Below are 25,394 nucleotides of genomic sequence, written 5' to 3'. Positions count from 1 at the left end.
TTTCCCCTAGAATTCATTCCCATTTGGGCATCTTGTAGTGCTAATAAAATTCTTGTGACCAAAGGACCAGCCCCTTACTTTGGCCTTTACCTACTCACATATTTTCCACCTATGGATCTTGCATGCCTGTTTGATTCTTGGATTGTCTGACCCGAGCCAAGAAGCATCAGGAAGTTTGCTTCTAATGATTCCAAGTGAATCATTAAAACAATCACAGTGCCCCTGCTATCCCCAACCCTGACACCTGATGCTGCCCGTCTCTGATGGGTGTTTTTAATAATCATGAATTAAGTTTGGAGTTGGCAAGATGAGGAAAGAGCACTACTCAAAGAGGCTCCTGTTTTTACTGTGCTCCTGGCTTTAATATAATCCCTTTGCAAGATACCAACACACTTATAAATACCACTTCTATAGTCAAGTGTTGTAGGTTCCTTATGCGTCCAGCCATGTGATCAAGAGAATTGAGCAGAGACTAAGCTCATGCAAGGCTATTATTTTGGAACAATATCTTGGTTAATCAAATGCATTCCTCTCTCTTCCTCATTCTACTTTCCAGGATGATCAATTACAAGCCTTCATGTACATCACACCAGCTCCTTGGTTGGAAAGCTTACAGACAGTCTTCAAGACATCCTTTGTTTTCTGTGTTCTTGGAGACCAGAGTAGTGAAGGGTGGCAATTGTCATGGTTTCATGGATAGCCTAGCTGTATCAGGAAGACTCTTTCCAAAGGTGCTGGTCTCTCTCTTCTCCTGGGGGAATTCCTTCATTGTTTTCAAGACAGTCTTTCAAGTGAGGACTCCACTATAAATCCTCTCCACTCCCTTGAAAGTATTATTGATTCGTCCATCCCCTGTGCCACTCCTGCTGCCTTATGACATCTAACTGTACAACTACAGAGCTTTTTCAAGGCAGGGACTGCCTAGCACAGAGCGTGGCACCTCATAGGTGTTCAGGAATATTTGAGTCACTGAATAGATAAATGAATGAAACATGATTGCATAAACATTGGTTGACCCCATATTTAATTTTCTATTTGTGAACTTTGCTTTGCTCTTCCCTAATGGTGAAATATTTGATAGTGATGACCCCACTAGCAACCCTCAGTCACCTCTTACAAAATTGCAACCAAGGGCATAAGGAGGTCAAAGTCAGGATAAGATCTCTCTTGCTGGAGTCCTGGTAGCTAAGGATTTGATTGTGCTCTGTTCACACTGCATTTCAAAGAAGCTCTGTGCCAAAGATAGTGGATTGGCTTAGCTGTTCCTTATCTAGAAAAAGTGGCTTTATAATAACTGCCAGAAGGCCCTTAAACTCCTTAACCAGAATATTGAGGAGAGGCTTTCCTTTTTACAAGCACCTTCCTGCACTCATTCCATTTGGCTTCCTTGTCTGTTACACCTGAACCATGTAAAAGGAATTGTAGCTTTTATGATCTACTTTTTATTTTTAAATTTTTTGGTTTCTCCCTTTTTAATGTGTAATTTTATTATTTTTTAATTTATTTATTTTTGGCTGCACTGGGTCTTCATTGCTGCACGCATGGGCTTTCTCTAGTTGAGGTGAGCGAGAGCTACTCTCTAGCTGTATGCAGGCTTCTCATTGTGGTGGCTTCTCTTGTTGCAGAGCACAGGCTCCAGGGTGCCACAGGCTCTAGGGTGTCCGGGCTTCAGTAGTTGTGGCACATGGGCTCTGTAGTTGCAGCTCCCAAGCTCCAGAGCACAGGTTCAGTAGTTGTGGCACATGGGCTCTGTAGTTGCAGCTCCCAGGCTCCAGAGCACAGGTTCAGTAGTTGTGGCACATGGGCTCTGTAGTTGCAGCTCCCAGGCTCCAGAGCACAGGTTGAGTAGTTGTGGCACACGGGCTCTGTAGTTGCAGCTCCCAGGCTCCAGAGCACAGGTTCAGTAGTTGTGGCACATGGGCTCTGTAGTTGCAGCTCCCAAGCTCCAGAGCACAGGTTCAGTAGTTGTGGCACATGGGCTCTGTAGTTGCAGCTCCCAGGCTCCAGAGCACAGGTTCAGTAGTTGTGGCACATGGGCTTAGTTGCCCCGTGGCACGTGGGATCTTCCCAGACCTAGGATTGAACCAATGTCCCATGCATTGCAAGGCAGATTATTATCTACTGGACAAGGGAAGCCCCCTCACCCTTATTTTTTAAGGTCTACATTTTCCTAGTTTCTAAAAAGCTTGATATGTGAGTGGTGGTCCTAAGCTTAAAGTATAGCCTTAGTGACTTGGACATCTCCCTGGACCTGGCAGCCATGGCTCCCTTGAGATGGGTTTTCTGGATTTGATATGATCCCCTTGACTAGGCAGCCTGGAAACATGACTGGAGCTGTCTCACTGGGGAGCTGACTGCTTTAGACTTTTCCCACACTCATGCCCGCATACCAAATGACACCCCCATGCGACCTCTCCTTCACCCCACTTGACTGTTCTGGAACCAGCTCTTTCCTCATATTCAGTGAGGTGCCATGCTGACAGGAGGTCCCCTAGGACACGCCCCCAAAGGAATGCTGCAGAACTGCCCTCACTCAACACCCCTGAGGATATACCAGAGCACAGGAAGAAGGCGCACCCTCCCAGCAGAGGCCAGCCAGCCCATGAAAGAGTCAGATTCCTGGGGATTCCTCATGGCCTGCATCTGTGGCACTCACCCCCTCCAGAACTCTGCAGAGACCTAATATGGCCATCCGTTGGCCAAGCTACTCAGTACAATGGAGGGACCAGGCCAAGAGTGAGCAAGCATTGGGGAATCTGACTGTTCACTAGAGTCAGAGGGTGATGACTCTGAGGAGGCTGCCAGGGGCCTCAGTGGGGGTTCAGCTGGAAAACTCATGTTTAACTAATTGACCTGAGTTTCAGATTGGAACAGAAAAAAAATTTAAGTATTTATGGTCAGTCATTATTAACTATTGAAATTCTCTTTGTGGTGATCATAAGCATGTATGTAGCACGGAGGACTTATAGTATGGTAGGACACGACTGAAGTGACTTAGCATAGCGTAGCATAGGATGCTCATAGAAAAGAAAGACTGTGGCCATGTAGATATGACTCTGAACATGGGCATGTTTTCAGGGACAATGGAAAGAACAGGTTCTCATGTTGGCACCGCAGGCATGAATCCAGAGCTCTTAGCTGACAGTGGGTTCTGTTGTTCCTTAGGCACTTTGTTTCTTTCCAGCCCCAACGCATTTGGGTTATTCCCTTGGGTTGTTTGTTCAAATCTTTAGATACTTCATAGGTGTCTATGGGAAATGTTGCCTTTTTTTTGTTCTCTTGCACAAAAAGAATGAGTTAATTAAAGCCGACAGTACAAGGGATGAGCTGTATCTAACTATGTTTTGGTCTTTTAGCTTAAACAAAGCCATTTAAATGAGTTCCATGTTTCCATGATCATTCAAAAACTGTTTATATTACACAAAGGAAGCATTAGAGCAGCATCTTGCTCTGAAGAGCACTGTGCGCATTTATTCCCACACGTCTTTGTGTTTAATGACCTAATTGACCCTCTGGGCCCCTCTGTGAGGTATGACTTCCTCTATTTAAGCTTGAGATGAGGTGACCTACCTGAGCTTGTGCATGGTTAATGCAGCCTCGCCTCCTGATTATTCTCAGCTGTCATTCTGCACAGGAGGTTCTGCATTTTGGAGGAGGAGGCTGTAGGAATTCTGTACATGAATATGGAAGCCCCCTCCCAACAATCTCCCCGGGGACCCCCTGCCTTGAAGTCCAGATTAGCAAAGGATGGGAGCAGGGAAGCTGCAGCTTTCAGACCTGGCATTTGTACAGCTATATAGGGCATGTTATTCTTTCAACATAACTTCTTTTTTTTTTTTCAACATAACTTCTTAAACATGTCGTTAGGTATTTTGTGTTCTTTTTTTTTGGCTGTGCTGGGTCTTTGTGGTGGTGCGTGGGCTTTTCTAGTTGCAGCACATGGGTTCTGCAGTGTGCAGGCTTGGTAGTTGCTCCGCAGCACGTGGGATCTTAGTTTCCCGACCAGGGATCGAACCCATGTCTCCTGCATTGGAAGGCTGATTCTTAACCACTGGACCACCAAGAAAGTCCCCGTTTTTGTAGTCTTATTGCCCTTCATTTATTCATTACCCATCCACCCTGTGTCTTTTAGCCCTAGTTTAGATTCCTGTTCCTTTTTTTTGTGCTTTAACCTATTTTTCTTTATTTCATCTCTCCTCTACACACATCTAGTTGATGCCCACGGGCTTAATGCATCTTGTATTATTCCCTTCTTAACCTTCTTGCTCTACTGGAGAAGTAAGAATGGAGGCAAACAGGTAGTGGAAGTAAAGTCACCTGTTTCACACACAAAGGAGAATGGGTGCCTCTTTCATCCCCATGCATCCCACACAGACACACCCTGTGCCACAAAGCAGATCCCTGTTAGCCCTTGATGATAATCCTGGTTTTAACTATACTTGGCTCTGAACTGACAATTCTTTCTTAACAATTGCCAGTTCAAGCAATTCAGGAAACAGTAGGCAGAATCCCTTTGTAATTCAGTACTATATCCAAGTAGCAGGAATGCTTTCTAGTAAGTGTGTTTCCACAGGAGTAAATTTCACTTACTGGACTGATCACCATTTGAGACAAATGCTTTAGCCAGGACTTTGGTTGCATGTAACTGAAACTTGGTTTGAGCCACTACAGCCCAACAGGGGACCGACAGGAGACCGACAGGAAGGGCAGGGTTATATCATTGTTTTTGGACAGCAAGAACCAGGGTGAGAATGCCATCAATCTCTTTCGTGGCTTTCATTTGTGTTTCCATGAACGCTGGCTTCATAGCTGACTCCTGTCACAAACCAACTTCCTCCATGTGGAAAAAGACATGGCCACGGACAACCTCAGAGCCTTCTAGCACAACTGCCACCATTTTCTGTTCCTCAGTTTAAAAATTCAGAGGAAGGGTTCAACCATCCAAGCTTCACATCAGAGGCTGGGAAAGGTGAGAAAATCTCCAAGAAGATGGCAACCCTCACTTGTGCCAAATAGTTACAGCGAAGGTAATGATCCCAGCCTGTGGTTTTCTCTCCGCAAGAAAGCAAGAGGGAAACTGAGGAAACAGCTAATGATGAGGGTTTGAGGGGGCATCTTAAATGTTCTCTGATAACTTAAATAGCCTATCCCAAATAAAAATGCAACACCCCCAAGATATGGAAAACCTGTGTTATTTCTCAAGTCTGCTAACATCCAGCTCTTGGTGCATGAGGAACTTCACCAAGGGTAAACCCCATATTCACTGACCCATGGAAGAGGTAGGGGGCAGGACTCAGATTAAGCTTTGTGTAGCCCCAAATGCCCTTCCTATAGAGACTCTGCTCATGCTGGAATCTTGGTGGTCAGTCCTATGCTTCCTGGGCCCGTACAGCCCTCTCTCCACCCTCCCACTTCTCTCCTAATGACTGAGGCTGATGAGCTACCGTGCTCAACTCCATGACCCCCAGCCATAGATCACCTGCATGCCTGCTCCCTCGTCGTGAAGCCGCTCTCTTCCGTTTAGAGATGGCTTAGAACACAACCCCACTCTAGGCTGTTGACTGCTGGAGCTGTACATTAGGCCTGCCCAGTCCCAGCATCAACAGCATGTTGGGTCTTCTAGAAAGAGAGCCACGGCCTGTAGGAGTCAAGATGCTGTATTGTCTCTGTTCCTGAGGACTCACCAATATCATTCTCAAGGCCTGGGAAATAATTTTTTTTTTTAATTGAAGTATAGTTGATTTTATAATGTGTTTCTGTTATACAGCAAAGTGATTCAGTTATATAGACACAAATATTCTTTTTCAGATTCTTTTATAGTTATTACAAGATTTTGAACATAGTTCCCTGTGCTATACAGTAGGATCTTGCTGTTTATTGGTTTTATGTACACTAGTGTGTGTATGTTAATCCCCAATTCCTAATTTATTCCTTCCCTCCCCCCTTCCCCTTGGTAACCATAAGTTTGTTTCTGTGTCTGTTCAGTTGCTCAGTCACGTCCAACTCTTTTCAACCCCATGAACTGCAGCCGTGCCAGGCTTCCCTGTCCTTCACTGTCTCCCAGAGCTTGCTCAAACTTATGTTCATTGAGTCAGTGATGCCATCCAACCATCTCATCCTCTGTCACCCGCTTCTCCTCCTGCCCTCAATCTTTCCCAGCATCAGGGTCTTTTCCAATAAGTTAGCTCTTCACATTAGGTGGCCAAAGTGAGTCTGTTTATGTTTTATAAATAGGTTCATTGGTATATTTTAGATCCATAAGTAAGTGATATTATATGATATTTGTCTTTGACTTGCTTAACATGATAATCTCTATGTCCATCCATGTTGCTGCAAATGGCATTATTTCTATCTTTTTACGGCTGAGTAAGACTCCATTATAAGAATATGTCACATTGGAACCTCCATACTGTTAGTGGCTGCAGCAGGTTACACTCCTATCAGTAGAATCGGCAGATTTCTTTTTCTCCACACCCTCTCCAGCATTTATTATTTGTAGACTTTTTGGTGATGGTCATTCTGACCAGTGTAAGGTGGTGCCTCATTGTTTTTTTCTTTTTAAATTTTATTGATTTATTTAAGCCTGTGCTGGGTCTTTGTTGCTGTGCCCAGGTTTTCTCTAGTTACGGTGAGCCAGGGCTACTCTCCAGTTGCAGTGCATGGACTTCTCATTGCAGCAGCTTCACTTGCTGAGGGCACGGGGACTCGGTAGTTGTGGCACACGAGCTTAGTTGCCCCGTGGTATGTGGGATCTTCCCAGAGCAGGAATCAAATCCATGTCCCCTGCATTGGCAAAAAGATTCTTAACCACTGAACCACTAGGGAAGTCCTCATTGTAATTTTGATTTGCATTTCTCTGTTAGAGATGTTGAGCATCTGGGGAAGATGTGGTATTCCTGAGTTGTGTTTTATATTTCCCTTGGAGAGATCTGGGTTTTACAGGATGGATTCCTTTATCCAAGACTTTGCTGAGCTTCTTGATAGCAAAGCTTTGATAGAAGCAAAGGTGGCTTGGCTTCAATAGTCTTGGCTAAAGTTTCTGTACTATTGACAATATACACACAAGAACACCCGTGCTGATTCATTGCTGTGATATGAGAGGGTGTATATGTCACTGTGGCATCCCTCAGTAAGAGATGCGAGAGGAATGGCAGCGGCAATCTGCAGTTGCCGCTTCGCTTCCGCAGGATACACAGGCCCCGTGCCTTCACGATATCTCTTGGTCCCACAAAACATTATATCAGGTAACTAACATGAATTGTAGTTTTAAGAATAGCTATAGTCATGGAAAGTTTGGATGAGAAGATTCAGTTTTCCCCTCTGTCACATTTGTAGAAATAACCATCAAAAGAGAAGAGGAGAAAATTTGATCAAATATATGTGTAGTACACCTTAGTACATCAGAATTTCATTGTATAGATCCAGCCTAGGGGCTAACAATGAGTTGAACAATGACCTCTTTTTTTAAAAAAATTATATTCATCAATGGGATGAGCATCCTTAATAGGATAGAACTGTACAGAACTCTCTTTAGATCACTTGCTGTCCCAGATGGGGAGAAATAGAAACTTAGCATTTTCTATTAGATTCCTTCAGAATTCAGTGTGACTTTCTCCTCCTCACTGGAATGTTGACATGGTTCTCTCTCTCTGACTTCATGCATGGAGAGCTGGGCAACTGCTCTACCACCGATTTACCTAATAGAGAATATGGACCAGACTTTTCAGAGACTCCCAAACCTTGGAATCACTCAGGGATCCAGTTGATGATCTCAGTATTGATCCAAACCTTCTACCACAATGCCACTGTTATAATTAAGGAAGCAGGTGTACCCTCGGACAAGCAAGCTCTTCTTAAAGTGTGGCAAAACAGAGTTGTGTCCCAACTCTGTCTTTTTAATTGTTTTTCAATAATTTTCATAGCCATCTGGCTTTTTAATGCCCTGATGGTACTGACATTTTATAATCCAAGAATGATGCCAACAAGTGACTGAACTTATTGCTTAATTATTGGAAGGCAGAATGCATTTATTCACTAAAGCTCAAATCCACACCTTTGGCTGATAAGTGTTGGCATTCAATAAGGTGATTCTAAAGTAATCTTCTTGGCCCTGTTTTCTGATGCTTTCCAGGTTCTTCAAGTAGAAGTGGTATTTTATCCTGGTCTGTGCCTGGTTAAGGTTTGTGTGCAGTTTTTCTGAGAGCTGTCAACCTTATGTGGAAGAGAAAACATAGGACTTTGAACTTTACCAAAAGCAAAGGATGATAATACAGCAGACTTCTGTCTGGGACATTGTCTCACTGCTGTTTATTTAATGCCTTTTAAAAACTTGCTGGAGAAGAACAGTGACTTTTGCATACTATATGAGAGGAAGATGCCCTGTTCCTCTAGAATGGTGACTTGGGTCGAGGGAAGGACTTTCCTGCCATGAGCAGCAGTTACACGGGCAGGCTGCCAGCAGAGGACATGCCCCTCAGGTCCGCTGTGTGTGTGCTCAGTTGCTTCAGTCGAGTCCAGCTCTGAGACCCTATGGACTATAGACCCTATGGACTACAGGCTCCTCTGATGGGATTCTCCAGGCAAGAATAGTGGTTGCCATTTCCTCCTTCAGGATATCTTCCTGACCCAGGGATTGAACCGGTGGTTCTTAGGTCTCCTGCATTGGCAGGTAGGTTCTTTACCACTGTGCCACCTGGGAAGCCACTCAAGTCTGTTGGGGGAGGAAAAAAGCTCCTAGAACTACTCTTCTAGTTTCTCAAACAGTGCTTCTAGCTTTTGAAATGTATTTTAATTACTTGTGTAAATATATTTTTGTAAAAAGCTCAATTATTGTGGTTAAAGTAAAAACCAATCTTGACCAAACCTCCCAGTCTTAGCTATTCATAGCCCAGAAATTTCCCCAGAAGAGAGCACTGTTAAGGGTTGTTCTGTAACCTTCCAGACAGTTGATTTATTTTCATACATATATCAATACTTATGGAACTGGATAGTATTTTTTTTAATATTTATTTTATTTGGCTGTGCCTGGTCTTAGTTGCAGCATGTGGGATCTAATTCCCTGCCCAGAGATCGAACCTGGGCCCCCTGCATTGGGAGCCCAGAGTTTCAGCCACTGAACCACCAGGGAAGTCCCTGCATAGTATTTTTTCTAGTATCACACTGTATGATTCTTTGAATCTTGCTACTTTCACTATCCAGTATGTCTTTTATTTGTAGGATGGTTCGTAAATACCTGCCTCATATGTTAAGATGCTACAAGTTGTACATAATATGGGTGAACTGTAGTTTTTTTTTTTTAATCCACTTCTCTATTAAAGAATATTTAGGTTCATAGAGCATTTTTAAATATTATACTTTAAGTGAACTTTCATACAATCCCAATGTATGAAACAAAATTTATACTGATCTGCTCCTCAATTAAGCTATAACAGAGAGCTTACTTATTTAATATGTAGTAACTTAAACAAATAATCCATTTGTGCCTTGTCCATACATTTTGCACGGCAGTTTCTTTCAGTGTAAAATTAGAATAAAAATAGCACCCTGTTAGCAGAGTTGTGAGGAGCCCTGCTCTGCGGTTCCACGGTGATCTCATACGGCTTATGGCAGAAACCTGTCGCGGGTTTATACTGACCTGCCAATGCCAAGAGGCACCCAATGTCTCCTTCTGGAACTGACCAGAAATGGGCAAAGTATGTGGACCGAACTCTCTTTTCTCGGTTAAACTTTTCAGTCTGTTTGACCACTTCATAACTCCTTGGGAATTAGAATTACTAACCTAATCTATCGGAGAAGGCAATGGCACCCCACTCCAGTACTCTTGCCTGGAAAAATCCCATGGATGGAGGAGCCTGGAGGGCTGCAGTCCATGGGGTCGCTGAGGGTCGGACACGACTGAGCGACTTCACTTTCACTTTTTGCTTTCATGCATTGGAGAAGGAAATGGCAACCCACTCCAGTGTTCTTGTCTGGAGAATCCTGGGGATGGCGGAGCCTGGCGGGCTGCCGTCTATGGGGTCACACAGAGTCGGACATGAGTGAATCGACTTAGCAGCAGCGGCAGAGTTGTGGGAAGGATTAAATGAATTAGTAAATGTAAAGTGGTCTCAACAGTGCCTGGCACATGGTGATCTCTGCCTTACTGCCTGCTTTGGGTCTAGAGCACAGTGCTTGGACCACATTGTATTGGTTTCCATGGAATTGTTTCGATCTCTGGCCCATGAATTTACTAACCTTTGACCTATTTGAGAGCATCGTAGGAGAGCAGTGAGTTCTGCTTGGCTCTGTTTATTGTGAGGCTATCACCATGAATATTATTTATCCCACTACACAGAGTCTCTCTGTGAAAAGAAGGGAAGTTTCTCCCTTCCTTAGGAAGAGTTGCTCTTCTCCTAGAGTCACCTGGAATTTCTCATACTAATCTGTGCATCTTTTAAGTCAATTGTGCTTCCCTTTTCCCATTGGCTGCTAGAGTGGATTCAGATCTTTTTTTTTAAATCTACTTCTATGACTCTGTGCATGCAGTTTGTGTATTAACTGAATTTACGATGTCAACTTCCTGACTTTTTTTTTGTCAACTAGCTGCTTCTCTGGGTGATTGTGTGTAGATCTTTTACTGCATGAACACACCACTGCATCTGACAGAGGCCCGGGTGGTGAGGTAGTTTACTGGAGTCTTGTGGAAGGAGCCTTCTCTTCACCTCCTGCGGGACAAGTGGCAGGTGCCAGTGCTGGTGGCCCTGTGCACGTGCTGACTTTGGCACTGGGTTTGGACATGCACAGCTTCACTTGGATGCCTTGGGTCCTTCCCATTTTCTCTCTCCTCTGAAAATCGCCATCATGTGAGTTCTTGGACATAGAAGCAATTGCCCTGCTGTTAAGAACTATTTTCCTCTCTCGTTAGGTTCTGAGAAAAAGTTGGTTATAATTATATCTTTGGATACTAGTCAATGTTTGACCATGTGATGACTGGAATATGGATTAATGGAATAATAATAAACTGCTGTCAACACAGAGAAGCCTTTGGTGATTGTCAAGGCCCTTTGTTTATGATATGAAAGAGCGTCCGTAACAATGGACAAGATGCAGACTGGAGAGGAGCTGGAGGAAGAGGCAGTGGCAGGGGTGCCCTGTCTGTCTGGCCTGTGTCTGGCACAGCTGCCCTGGGAAATGGCCCCTGAGCTCGCCCGCCCACTGTACCTTCAACAAACAGCTGGTGCTTCTCTCACAAGTGACACTCCAAGGCTTGAATAAAGAATTCTTGTTCCCTGTTTCTTTTTTAGAGCCAGGCCTGGCTCCACCACCTGCCATCACCTAGGCAGTGCACTGGGGAAGGGACAGGACAAGGGAAGGAAGGTGATGTCTTTTCTTAATGAAAGAGGATTGGAAAGTGCAGTCTGAAGGTTGGAATGTGGTTCTGATTTGGGCCTTAAATTCATTGTGAAGGAAGGGTGTGTGGGAGATGCTGGTCCACTTCAGTTCCATTAGCAGCCACCTCCCTCCTCCCTGCCTACAACCAGGGCAGACACACCCAGAAAGTGACTGCAGCTCCTGTCTCTAGCTCAAGACATTTTATTAGATTTGCCTCTCCTTTGCTGTATCAAACCTCCCTCACCTCTGATTTCCATGGTTTCTGGCTTCTTTGTATTTCCTGTGTTTTCCTTCTGCTTGGCCCTGGAGATCCCTCTGGCTGTCATTTGGGTTCTTCTCAGGATGTTTCATCTTGGCTTACTCTTCTCAGCTCTAGCACTGCAGCAACTCCATGTGCTACCCTGGCTGTCACAGCCCTTATTGAGGGGTGGGATTGTCCATTCCCAGAAGGGAACATGTGAGTGGATGAAGAGCCTTGCAGTTGACATCCCTCATCCTTAATGCTCTCTGCAATGTTCAGGATGGATCTGCATGCTGTAAGGTGTGTCTCAGCTTTGGAGAACCCTGGCAGGAGAGTCAGGAGAGGAGGTCTGTTCCGGAGTTGTTCCCATATGGTTCCTTGGTGAATGGTATTAGCTCCCTGGTCTCCTCAAAGAGGTGGACCCTTATTGCTGTTGGTGCCGCTGGCAGGCTGTGCCTCCAACCAAACCAGACCCAACACGCCCAGTCATGTCAAGCACCGCCGAGTCTGGAGTTCATGAAAGCCTCTCTAGCCAAAGGTGAGGTCATCCAGGGGGTGGTTTTGCCAACTTTCATGGCACACCTATCGCTGGCATCTAGTCTGGTCCTCGTTGAAGTGGTTTCGACATCTTGTGGTTTCCTGTTGAGGTAGGTTGTTTTGCATAGATAATCAGTGAAACTGTCTTCACCAGTTGCATACTTCATTTGGAAGTTGGTAAGATGTTTTGCCAGCCTTTTAAGTGTGTATTTTTTCCTTTTCCCCTTTAGTCCCAGGTAAATCACCACAGTGCTGCCGGTAATGAAACGTACCAGGAACGCTTAGCACGCCTAGAAGGAGATAAGGAGTCCCTCATATTACAGGTGAGTCCTTTCTGGTGGGAATCACTTTGTTGTGTTACCTCCAACTCCCGCATTGCAGTAGCTGCTTTAAATGGGAGGGAAGTACTAAGGGTTTTCTCTGTGGGGTATCTCCTGTTCCCAGAGTGTATGTTTCTCAAAAGACTTTTCCTGAAACAAAGCAGAAAGTAACTGGGGACACAGTTTAACTCTGACCTTGGCTTTGGGAGGCTGTGAATGGATTCATTTATTTATCACAGACGGGGAGGCCTGGCGTGCTGCGATTCAGGGGGTCACAAAGAGTCGGACACGACTGAGCGACTGATCTGATCTGATCTGATCTGATGAGAGTACTTGCCTCTATGCACTGGAAGCTCTATGACCAGGCTGATTAAATGGGGCCCTGTCCTCCAGGAGTCTTGCAAAGGAGATAAGATGTGTCTCCATGGCATTAGTAAAACAAAGCCTCTTTAAAAGCCCAAGGATGGATGTGTACAGGATCAGTCTCAACTCATCTGAAGTTGGATCCAAACTGATCACTTTGAGCCCAACCCCCCTGGAGCTGTTAACATGGGTTAATAAGCCTTTGGTGACTCTCTTACTTTGAAGAAAAGTGAAAGTGAAAGTCACTCAGTCATGCCTGACTCTTTGCAACCCTATGAACTATAGTCCGTGGAATTCTCCAGGCCAGAATACTGGAGTGGGTAGATGTTCCCTTCTCCAGGGGATCCTCCCAACCCAGGGATAGAACCCAGGTCTCCCGAATTGCAGGCGGATTCTTTACTTTGAAGAAAGGAACTACACAACTTTTCAGAAACAGAGTCAAAGATAGTTTCGGGTCTGAAAACTTGCTTCGCATTCTGAAAAGCTGAGTGCTGTTCACGCATCAGACACTGTGACTGATGATTTGGAGAATAATAAGACTAATATCCTAATCCCAGCTCCTAAAAAGCTTGGAGGGTGGTGGTTAAGACTGATAGTGGAACAGAAGGGAGGAGGCAGGTGTAGGATTCTGGGCCTCTCCCTAGACTGTGGGCCTTAGCTTAGAGTTCGTACTAGTGTTTAGAGGCTACAGTATGTTTGGCTTTTTCCCTTCTATTTTACCTTATTTCTTTATTCATTTCACTTTATTTTATGAATGGAAGTATTGATAGAATATACGATTATTTTAGAAACTTTGGGACATCAAAAAGAATTTAACACGTTGGCTTTTTCTTCCAATCTTTTTATTTCTCCTGTCCCCCTATTTTAAAAAATTAAGCTCAGGCCAAATATACAACTACACAATTTTGCATCCAAGGATTTTTTTTCTTCACTTCATTGATTTGTTTATTAAAAAATATTTGCATGCCCACAACTCAGTAGACACTGGTTTTAGGTGCTGGGGAGGTAGCTGTGAAGAATATAGACAAAGTCCTTGTCTCGAGCTTCCATGCATGTGTGTGTGTGTATGTGTTCACAATATATTTCCGGTGATGATAAATATCATGGAAGAAAATAAAGAAGGATAAGGACTGTGTAGTCAGGGAAGACTTCCCTGAGAGGAGGAGACCTAAGGAACTGGGGAGGGAGCCCCATGGAGACTGGGAGAAGCACATTCCAGGCAGAGGAGGTGGTCTATCCCGTGCACACCCTGAGGTGGGAGTGATCTTGGTGTGTTCGAAGAACAGGAAGGGCCTGTGTGGCTGGAGCTGGTGACCATGAAGAAGCCTGGGAAATGCCTTCAGAAAGGTAGCTGGGGCCAGATTATATAGAGCATAGAGTGCAGATGTTTTGAGGGGTGTGTAATTTTAACCTCCATCCCAATGACATGACTAATGAAAGTGTCCAATTTAGAATTTTGCTACAAACAGCATGAAATTGCAAGCTATTGAACCAGGAACCTTCATGGCTGAAATAAGACATTCCTATTTAGAGTACCTGGAGAAGGAAATGGTAATCCAATTCAGTATTCTTGCCTGGAAAATCCCACGGCCAGGAGGAGCCTGGCGGGCTTCATAGGGTTACAAGAGAGTCAGACACGACTTAGCAACTAAACAACCACAGCAGTTTAGAGGACTACAGTTTAACACAGAAGTACTCTCATTGATAGTTTTAAAATCCCAAATTCTTGAATAATCCTTATTAAAATAATTCTAGCATAGTCGGGAAGCTGCTTACAAGAAAAGTCAGAAGTGGATTGTTGTTGTTCAGTCCCTAAGTTGTGTCCAACTCTTTGTGACCCCATGGACTGTAGGGTGTCAGGTTCCTTCTGGCCATTGTAGTGGTTTCTATTCCTCCAGGAGCTTGTGGACAGGCTGTCAGAGTTGCTCTTACGTGCTCACCCCTGTCTCTAGAGGCTCCATGGAAGGGGCATGACCCCCAGCATGGGAGAGCCTTGCTTAATTCACAAGGCAGCTCAGCCAGACCCAACTCACTGGAGCCCTTGGTCCAGAACGTTCTCCTGGGTTTACCCGCAGAAGAACAAGGGGAATCAGACAGGACAAAATTTGCTGCCTCCAGAATTAAAAGCAAATAAAACCGAAGTCTTTTATTAATATATCTTCATTAGAATGTACCTTCTGAATGCAAGGATTGTCATCTTTTTTTTTTTTTTTTCCCTTCTTCTTCTTTTATATCCCCTCAGTTTCTAAGATTATTTCTAGCATGTAGTAGGGGCTCAAAAAATATTTTTCTTGAATAAAGGTCACATTTAGAATCTAAATATTTTGTCCCAATTTTCTACACCTTTCCGTTCATAACTTAGACTGAATATTCATGTTCAGAGTATTTGTAGCCCTGTGTATCTTGAGTCATATGAGTAGTTGGCCTATAAGCTATAGGAGGCCAGAGACCATGCATTGTTCTTCTGGGTACCCCAGTGCATGACCCTACAGTTGGTACAGACTCTTTAGGTGTCAGTCTTCACAGTCAGATTAATCACAGCATATCCTTCCCAAACAGAAACTCTGGGACCCAAGGAGCAAAGGCCACCCCTGGAATGCTACTGTTTTGAAAGTAGAGTAAGTAGTTGGAAAGGCCCAGACTGCTGATCACGTTAGGCAGCAAGGATAAGGTGCCATTTTGGGATTATAATCAAAATGTTAGCACACCATGCATCAGCTCCAGGAATGTTTCAATGATTCATTAATCACTTAGGAACATAAAAATGAAAGACTTAAAGCAGCCATATTCATTAAGATTAGTTCCTCTGTAAAAGGGAGCCTTATAATTCATAAATTTTGTCTAAACACTCATAAAGGAATTCACACTAAGGCTCATGCTCCAGCTATCTTTCCTTTACAGACAGAGAAATAATTTACCATCATGTATATGTAAATAGCGATGAGTCAACCATTGGTTAAAAACAAGAAGGCTATAGAGGATTTCAGTTTACCAGTACTTGATTTCTTTATTTTGGCAGAGGTTTCTCAGGCGCTTTCTTCCTCTTTCTGCTCTGAGTCACCTTTTAATAACAAACAAGGAAAAGGGTCCTGAGGCTGTTTGCTGATAGAGAAGGCTATGAAAATCCTCTCAATCTGTATTTCGGGTGCAGTTTAAATGACTTATTGTAAATGGATTTTTATGAACTAACAATTCCAATAGACAGTCTCACTGTTCTTCAGAAAGACAGTTGTTTTCCTGCCACTGTCTATGCAGTGTGGCTTGTATATATTTATGACTTAGAGTCATGTTTTGGCCTGTGAAGCGCAAAAACCTCTCTGCAGCCAAGTGTTGTCAGTGCTAATACATGCCCTTTACATCCCACATTCCTTAATTGCTTCAGAAGCCTTGCCTGATAGGTGAGCGGTCCTCACACCCTGATGAGAGGGGGAAGGTCATTGGCTCATCTGCACAGAAGTTTGGATTGTGCTTCCACGTGAAGTGGCAGAAGCCCTGGCAAGCCAGCCGAGAGAGCCCTTGGAGGCACAGGGAGCCAGAGTCTAGCCCGGAGGCCACTCTTGTGGCTGCTGGGTGTTTTCCCCCTGAGTCTGTCAAGAGCCGGAAATGTGACCAACCTTGTCAGGGTGGTGGCTGAGACTTCCCGGCCAGGTAAGAAAATAACCTGGGTTTCCTTCATCTAGGACATTTCCACCACCTGCCACCCGCCAAAAAGAACGGTCATTCTTCTCGCATCCAGAGTCAGTGGTGTGTGGGGAGCCAGTCCTGATCCTCAACCTGTGCTTTATCTCTTGGGACAGGTGAGTGTCCTCACAGACCAAGTGGAAGCCCAGGGAGAGAAGATTCGGGACCTGGAAGTGTGTCTGGAAGGGCACCAGGTGAAACTCAATGCTGCCGAAGAGATGCTTCAGCAGGTACGGGCGGGTGAGGCCCAGGGCCTTGGGTCCTGCCGCTGCTCGTGTGGGTGAGCCCCTTTCTGGGTCCAGCTTGAAGAGCTCCCTGCTTCCTTTCCAGTCCTGCCTGCAGGGACGGTTGGACGCCCAGCTTGCGGTGTTTACACAGCAGGTGAAACCAGAGGGGGAGGGCGGGGAAGGGCAGGCCTGAGAGGAATAACCTGTCGGGCTGGTTCCACAGATCCCCAAGGTACTTTCTCCAGGCCTGGTTTAGTGAGGAGCTCTCGGCTGGCAATTCCCCCTCATCTTATCACGCCAACCACATGGGACACGTTGGCTAACTCCTCGTGACCAAGTAGCCCACGGTCCTGGCACAGCCCTGCTACCGCCTTTGCCCTATGAGTGGCATCTGGGGTTTCTGAAAGTCAGTGAGCTTATTTTGCGCCTCTTTCCACCCTCACTCTTCCCCTACTTGCTCTGTGTGCCTTTCTTTGATAAAATTGATCACATTATTACATAAATAATATTTGAATATAGTTTAATATGTATCAAAATGAAAAAAAAAATTAGCTCTTCTTTTACCATTCAAAAAGATCTCTTAAATGTCTTCTTGTTTCTCATTGGTCCTTTTAGCTATGTGTACATATGATATACAAAACATATTTGTACCAGAGATATGATTTAGTTCTCAGATTTTCTATGCTTAACATCATAGAGGGAGTGTTTTTTTTTTTTCCATTTTTAAATGTTGCTGTTGTTGTCTTTACTATCACTTAAAGATTTTTTTTTGGTAAAAATATTATAGTTAATTGACTTCCTGAACAATCTGACCCCATTGTAAATAATGAGCAACAATTTTTAGGAAGAGGTGTTGAATTTTTGTCAAGTGTTTTTAGAATCTGTTGAGATGCTAATTAGAAGTTGTATTTTATGAACTAATGTGATATATCTAGTTAATAGGTTTCCTTAACTTGCATTATTTTTGCATTTCAGTTATTTTGAAAAATAAACCATTACTGAAGTTTATGTGTGTATACTTTGTAGCTCTTGGTATAGTACCTGGCACATAAAATGTGCTCACTAGTTATTTAAAGAATGAAAGTCTTTATTTTAAAATGAGTGGGTTCAATTAGAAGACTGCTTATAATCCTTTCCCCCAAGTTCTAACTTTTTTTTTTTACTGGTCAGCATAAAATTCAAATTATTTCTCTACAGAATAGTAATGAACACAGGCTTTGACTATAACGTCTGGTCTCAGGATAAGTGTCTTATTTCCCAGGTATTAGCTTTGAGTGCATTTGAGGAACTTTAAAAAAAAATAATCAGTATTTTTATGCAAATGTCTTTGTAGAAACTAGTTCCAACAGCTCTGAAACTGTTTTTAGTTTATCCTTTCACTGCTGATTAATAAGTTACCATGTTCTTGGCTTCATTTGATTTTCTGTTTAAATTGTGTGCCATTTCTCTTGCTCATCATATTCCCTGGAAATCTGAATAGCAATAGGAGTTCTTTTTATTTTTAAAAGCTGAATCTTCCTTTTGAAGACTCAGGAAAAAAAAAATAGCCTGGTGGAAAAATCTCAAATAGCAGAAAAGCATTTTCACAGGAGTGCATGGGACAACCCACTAGATTATATTTTCAAGAAGGCAGAAGGTGCAGTTCTGGGACGAGCACCAGGGAGGAAGATGACGGAATGCTGTTTAAAAAAAAAAAAAAAAAAGAACCTAGACAGACGTAGACCAGGAAAACTTGCGTGTGGAAAGGAACGTGTCAGAAAAATGGCAAAAGGCTGATGCTTCAGGAAAGTCGTGCCTGGTGAGCAACCAGTCACATAATCAGAGGTCACAACATGGTCCATTGTGGTACCTGAGCTCTCTGACCACCGTCCTTCTGCTCTTCCAGGGCCCCCCTACGCCCCTCTCATGACAACGTTTCTGCTTCCTTGTTGAGTCTCTGTACCAAGAAGTTCAATGTTGGCTCCCAGCCCCACCTCAGGGAGGTTGCCTTGTCCTCCTGAGCATTATCCCATAGACTAGATTTTAGACGTTTAAAAAAAATTGTTGTTTTTCATTTTTGGCTGTGCTGGGTCTTCATTGGTGCACAAGGGCTTTCTCTGGTTGCAGCGAACAGAGGCTACTCACTAGCTGTGGTGCTCAGGCTCTGCGTGCTGGTGGCCTCTCTTGGTGCACAGCACAGGCTCTAGGGCGCAGACTCAGTAGTTGTGGTGCACGGGCTTAGTTGCCCTGTGGCATGTGGAATCTTCCCAGACCAGGGATCAAACCCTTGCCCCCTGCATTAGCAGGCAGATTCTTATCCACTGGACCACCAGAGAAGTTCGGATTTTAGACTTTTTAAAAAACTTGTAAGTTCAACTACCCCTTTCATCGTGTTTATATTCTAAATCTTCTTTCTTGTGTGCTGTGGGTGAGGTGGCAGTCATGTGGTTTGCATGTACCATAGGTGGATGTCTTGGCTTGGTAGATTTTAGAGGGTAGTAGGTCTTATTTGCTCCCTCTGGGGCTGAAAGACCTTCCTGAACTTAACCAAGTTATTTTTACGCCCATAACTTTGACCATGTTCTCTCAGCCTTCAAGGGTAAAATGAAAGCAGTGTGCTACTGCACTCCTCTCCTGGAGGATTCTGAGTTCAGTTCTTATGGGGCCTCTGAGGCACCACTCCCACTCATGTTTGCTGGGCTTGGTGGTGCCTGAACTGGAGATGGTTGGGTTGCCAGCTCTAAGTCCCACATTGAATGTTCTGCGTGTGCTAATGCTTCTCGGAAATCTGCTTGATGCTGTTTGAAAAGATGCTAATTCTTGCACCACAGTGCTGATGTAATGCCATCTATAGCTTGGAGTGTGTACATAAGTGTCCTCTTAATTGGGGACAGGCAGAGACTTGCTTGATCTGACTGTGATATCTTGGGCCCCGGGCTCATGGTAGAAGCAGGCATGACTCATGTCATTGAGGCAGAAAATGGACACAAACAATTGCCTCTTTCTGCCAGCCCTCAAGACCAATCTTGCCTGAGCCAACCTGGCCTCCTGTTAAAGGCCCAGGAGCTCTGAAGGAGCATGGGGCTGCTGACTGCACAGGGACACTGCTTCCCTTGGGGATGCGTTCCTAGCAGCCCTGCCCTTTGCACACATCCTGTCTGAAGTGGCAGCTGACTGCCCATGGATGCCCAGTATTGCTAGATATTCTAGTTTTCACAAGAAGCTGGGAATTCACATATAAGGATTTAAAGATTGGTCTTTCTATTTTAACATCTTACCGACCAGAGATATATTAATATGTCTTTTGTTACCTGAATGCTATTGACTCGAGTGTTTCAATATTATTCACTAACATAACAAATCAGCTGCAACAGGTATTAGTGTCTGTAAAAATTCCCAATAATGTGTTAAAAAAAAAAAATTGGCAACCAATTTAATGGCAACCAATGGGAAAAAGAAAAAAAGTTTGAAACACACAATATTTACCATCAGGCTAAACCTGGCCCATGGACCTCTGATCTTGATTCCAGACTTGGCCCCTTGGGCCAGCTGGAAGACCACTGTTGAGGCAGGGTAGACTTAAGGAAACTCATACTCAACCACGTAACCCAAACCCCGTGCATCCATGGGCTCCAAACCCCACTGTGCTGTCTCTCCCCACAACTGTTCTCCTGACCAATGTCAGCTTCCCTCCAGGATCCCAAGAGAGAGGAAGTTAGTTTCACACCTGACTTGTGAGCCAAGGACCCCCTCAGCCTGGTTTGGCCTGCCCCCTCTCCTAAGTGCTGATCTCTTTGTTGTTGTTCAGTCACTAAGTTGTGTCTAGTTCCTTATGACCCCATAAACTGCAGCATGCCAGGCTTCCTTGTCCTTGATTATCTCCCAGAGTTTCCTCAAACTCATGTCCATTGAGTCGCTGATGCCATCCAATCATCTCATCCTCTGTTATCCCCTTCTCCTGCGCTCAATCTTTCCTAGCATCAGGGTCTTTTCCAATGAGTCAGCTCTTCCCATCAGGTGGCCAAAGTATTGGAGCTTCAGCTTCAGCATCAGTCCTTCCAGTGAATATTCAGGGTTGATTTCCTTTAAGATTGACTAGTTTGATCTCCTTGCTGTCCAGAGACTCTCTCCAGCACCACAAATTGAAAGTATCAAATTTTCATCGCTCAACCTCCTTTATGGTCCAACTCACATCTGTACATGACTACTGATGTCTTAGCTCTCATCTGTTTTCTTCTACACACTTAACCATCTGGTCTCCAGAAAGGGAGAGCATGAAGACCTATAGGGATAGACAGGTGAATCAGGACCAAACAGAATCAGCACAGAGACAGGGCTACGTGAGATACACATAGATTATGGATACGTTTGAGGGCAAAATACTTCTTATCTGTAGTCTGTTGCAGAACATAGGGTGGGAACGGAGCATCCATAAGTACCCCTTAGGACTGACTGTGGTAACACCTACTCTGGTATGGTCTCTGGCTCACTGAGCATGTCTAGATTCCCCAGGGAACCTTCCTCATTAGGAAGGTTCCCAGGAAATGTACAAGTGGGTCTTGTACAACTGGTCTGAATATGGAGCCCACAGGGCTGAAATTTGCCCCTTGGTTCCTTAAGCAGGTCATGAAGTCCCTGGTGGCTTTTTCTAGAGCAGCCTCCGTTGGTTCTCTGGGAGGTTCCTCTGCCTGTGATTGCTGACCCTTCTCCAGAGGGTGATGATTTCAGGGAAGAAGCCAGTGATTGCTGACCCTTCTCCAGAGGGTGATGATTTCAGGGAAGAAGCCAGTGCATTCAGTGGAGAAGAGCTTTCATACAGAGCTGGCAGCCAAAGGGAGTACTTTCCAGAGACTGGCCGTCAGCAGATGTAATCAATGTCAAGAACAGAAGCCATGTTTAGTGCCAAGAAGGAGAAAGGATAAGGAATCTGAGGTGGGAGGAGGAAAGGCTGCTGAGCTCCTTGGAAGACACAGTCCAGCTTTGGAGAAACTGGGAAGGACCCCTGGCTCTATTTCAGTCCTCCTACCTGACCTGGAGCTCCAGGCATCAGGTAACCTCATTTGTGTTGGCTGCCTTTTAGGTGAGGTGTGTGCTATGCTTAGTCACCTAGTCATGTCCAACTCTTTGCGACCCCACGGACTGTAGCCCTCCAGGCTCCCATGTCCATGGGGATTCTCCAGGCAAGAATACTGGAGTGGGTTGCCATGCAACTGATTTAAATGAAATTTAACCCAGGGATCGAACCCAGGTTTCCTGCAGGTGGGAATCTGCAGGCAGATTCTCTACCCTGTGAGCCACCAGGGAAGGTGACGGGTGGAGAATGACAAATGGAGGGGATTTGGAGTCTGCAGACATGACTTTGTACAGATTTAACACTTGAGATTGATCTGGATAAGTCAGTGAACCTATGTTCTTATTTATAGAGAATGAGGATGACAGTGTGGACTCTGCTCTGTCCACCTCTTAGAGCTGTAGTACAGTTCTTCCAGTTTTGTAAAAACTGGACCATCGCATAACGGCCAGGAGAGTGCAGGACCTAGGCTCAGCTCCAGCCCCTGAGTCGAGTGAGGGACCAGTGTGCCCAGATGTGTGAACACAGCAAAGCGTCGTCAGCACCCAGTTCATAAATTCCTAAAGAGCACCTTAAGGAAGGTATTTCTGCCTCAGAAAGGACATTAAACAGAGCTATGCACATGCTCCTGTGGAACACAAATCTGTCCAGGGAGACAAGGGCACTTGAGTCATGAGTGAAGAAAACAGGGATTTGCCAGTTACTCCCTAAAACTCCCCATGGGAGATTCATGAGGCAGATAACTGCTTTCCTCAGGTTTATCTCATTTGCTGTTGAATTTCCAGACCACAATGCGAAGTAGGTGCTTTGTCCCTTTTTACAGATAAAGTAGAGGGTCTGAGGTTCAGGGAGATGATTTAGTGGGGACTGAGTCAAATCCAGCTTGAGTACGAGCCCCTCTCCCTGAAAGAGACTTCCCGGCAAGGCCTCGGCCTCTTACCTCAAAGGGCAAAGGGACACATTTTTCCTTTCAAGTCTTTCTGTGGCCCATACTCTCATTCTGGTTTCAGGTTGCCAGTCTGGCTACAGCCCTCCATCATTGGCCAGTAACTCCCTGGGTCAGGTTCCACACTTAAAGATGGAGGTAATTGCTTCAAGATGTGGCCCTTTAAGGAGAGCCTAGTTGAAAGGCAAGCTCTTTTTATCAGCCCCACTCAGACTCTGAGCTTTGGAAAAAGGAAATGGCCGTTTGCTCTGAGAGGGAAGCTTTTTTTTTTTTTTTCATCTCCAAGAAGGGAGATGTATTTGCCCTTCTGGAAGAGATTACTGATCGTGGTGAAGTGAGGGGGGTGGGTGATAATTTTATTTATTGGTTTTCTTCCTAAAGTTTCATTATCCAGTTTCATGGCCCTTCATAGAAAGAAACACAAACCACCCTCATCTCATACCACCCTCTATTTATCCCCTGCCTTCTCTCATTTATACAGGCAGCCTTGAAACAATCAGAACACACGTTATGAAACCGTTGCTTCTCATCTCCAGCCCCCTGCCTGCTCATACTGCCCCCACCCCCACACATTATAGTAGCTGTGTGGTTGGGATAGATCCCAGCAGGATCCCACCCCGTGGGGCTGAGTAGGTGCCCAACCTTCTAGACAAAGAGGCTGAATCCAGAAATCACTCCAGTCTTGGGGATGGGCGCTCAGGATCCAAGAATGTCATTCTTAAAGGATAACCAGGATAAAAGAAGCTAGCAAATGACAGGAAAAAGAAAAAAAGAAAGGTCAGGGGAATGGAAAGGGAGGATGGGGTTATACTGATGAGAGGATTCAGGGTGAGTCAGTGAGTTGAGAGCTGAGAAGTGGAAGTGTGGGCATTGGTCCCCGGAGCCAGGACAGTTTCTGTGTTCTGCCCGCTGAAGGCAGAAGCCACGTTACAGGCATGCAGATTCTTGAAAAGTAACAGGAAGATGAGGAAGAGGCGGCAAGAGTAGATTATTCTGTTCAGGGCTTGGCTGAGAGGGGAAGAAGGGAGTGGAGAGAGAAAGAGAGCCAGTGTTCACACTCACACCACACACAGAGTATGCCTGCCCAGTCCAAGAGCTAGGGAGCTGATGGTGGTCGCTGGAGGGGAAGGAGGTCAAGAGGGAAGGTTCTTTCAAATGTCAGAAATTTGATCATGTTTATAGCCTGAGGGATGGAAGCTGATGGTGAGGGAGAGATTAAATGCCTGTCAGATCGGATGATTAATGGCCCTACCCTAGAGTAGCCCAGACTTGGTGGGAACTTCCTCTAAGGCAGTACAGAGGTGAGGGAGGGCCCAGGTCCCTGTGAGCAGGCTTCACTCTGCTCTACCAGCTAGAGGGAGAAACAGGACTAGGACTCAGAACAAAGCCCAGCGCTACTACTGATTAACCAGGGAGTAACCTGAGTCTTCATTCAAGCTGAGTGAGGATGGCGTGGAGGACTGTTCAGCCACAGGAAGGTGGGTCAGGTGGGGCAGTTCAGAAGAAAACTCTGGAATCTATGTATCTTTTAACATATGCTTTTACTGTGCAACCTGAAGACTTACTGGGCTCGGGAGCAGTTCTTTTTTTTTTTTTTTTTTTTTAATTGAAAGATGATTGCTTTACAGAATTTTGTTGTTTTCTGTCAAACTCGGGAACAGTTCTTAAGATGGTAGAACCTCACAGAGGTTCTGACGGTTGCATTCAGTCGTGTCAGGCTAGCCTCAGAAAGGAGGTGTGGGCTTGCTTTCTCTTAGACATGATTCAAGAGAGACAAATAAGGGATGATTCCAGGAAACTTTGAAACAGAAGGATGTAAGTTCAATGACTGATCAGATGATCTTTAAAAATCTTTTCAGTAAATATGAGGAGAGGTTATTTGAGGAGAAGAGGGGAATAGGGTGGGGTTTAGAGCTCAAAGAGAATGGAAAAGATTTGGAACAATCTCTGAAAGAAACCAGCCAGAGATGAATACAAGTTTTGCCAGGCACTGTTGGAACATCAGCTGTAATTAGATAGAGTAAATTTGTGTGGAAACAAATTGGCATCATTAAGTGACTTTTACCAGCAGTTCTCAGGCCGTGGGGAGTAGAAACATAGGCAAAAGTTTTTGAGGTTTGGCACGGACTGGGCACTGGTGAAGCAAACACACTTCAGACCTAGGGGCAAGAATGAGTTGGAGAAATGGTACAATGGAAATGATAAGCCTTAAGGTATACGGTGGCTATGGAGGCAAATACTGCATAAAGGAAGTTGATAAACTAGGAAAATAGGGAGTTATTAAGTAACTGGTAGCCGCAGAAGTTGAAATTAAAGATGTTTTGAGTAAGTAAAAGTGCTAGTTGAAAGGTCAGAGGATTGTGGCTAGAGGAGAGAATTTCAGAGTTGAAGATTTTAGAAGCAAAACACATACATTCTGGATAAAGATGAGGGTCAGGTAGTAGATGGTAAAGAATCTGCCTGCAATGCAGGAGACCCAGGTTCAGTCCCTGGGTTGGGAAGATCTCCAGGAGAAAGGAATGGATACCCACTCCAGTATTCTTGCCTGGAGAATCCCATGGACAGAGGAGCCTGGCGGGCTGTAGTCCATGAGGTTGTAGAGAGTCGTACATGACGGGTGACTAAGCACACACATGGGAACTAGGATAGGGGTCGTAGT

The 25,394-nt window shown here is 44.7% G+C and overlaps 1 protein-coding gene across 14 annotated transcripts in view; it reads left to right on the top strand.

Moving 5' to 3' along the window:
* The window catches only part of PPFIBP2 (PPFIA binding protein 2), a 200,269-nt gene that overhangs the window by 75,810 nt on the left and 99,065 nt on the right, over window positions 1-25,394 (top strand). For 13 of the 14 annotated variants that reach the window (XR_011570863.1, XM_070803725.1, XM_070803727.1 and 10 more), the window contains 2 exons: window positions 12,379-12,471; window positions 16,629-16,742. Coding sequence is in view for 12 of the 14 variants with exons in the window: in XM_070803725.1 (XP_070659826.1) it covers window positions 12,379-12,471; window positions 16,629-16,742 (207 nt within the window). In the remaining 2 variants the exon portion in view is untranslated. The other variant, XM_070803737.1, reaches the window with a different exon arrangement.

Source organism: Bos indicus, chromosome 15, assembly GCF_029378745.1.
Source record: "Bos indicus isolate NIAB-ARS_2022 breed Sahiwal x Tharparkar chromosome 15, NIAB-ARS_B.indTharparkar_mat_pri_1.0, whole genome shotgun sequence".
NCBI classification, from domain to species: Eukaryota; Metazoa; Chordata; class Mammalia; order Artiodactyla; family Bovidae; genus Bos; species Bos indicus.
Note: the sequence above shows the minus strand (reverse complement) of the source record. Positions and strands in the feature narration are given on the sequence as shown.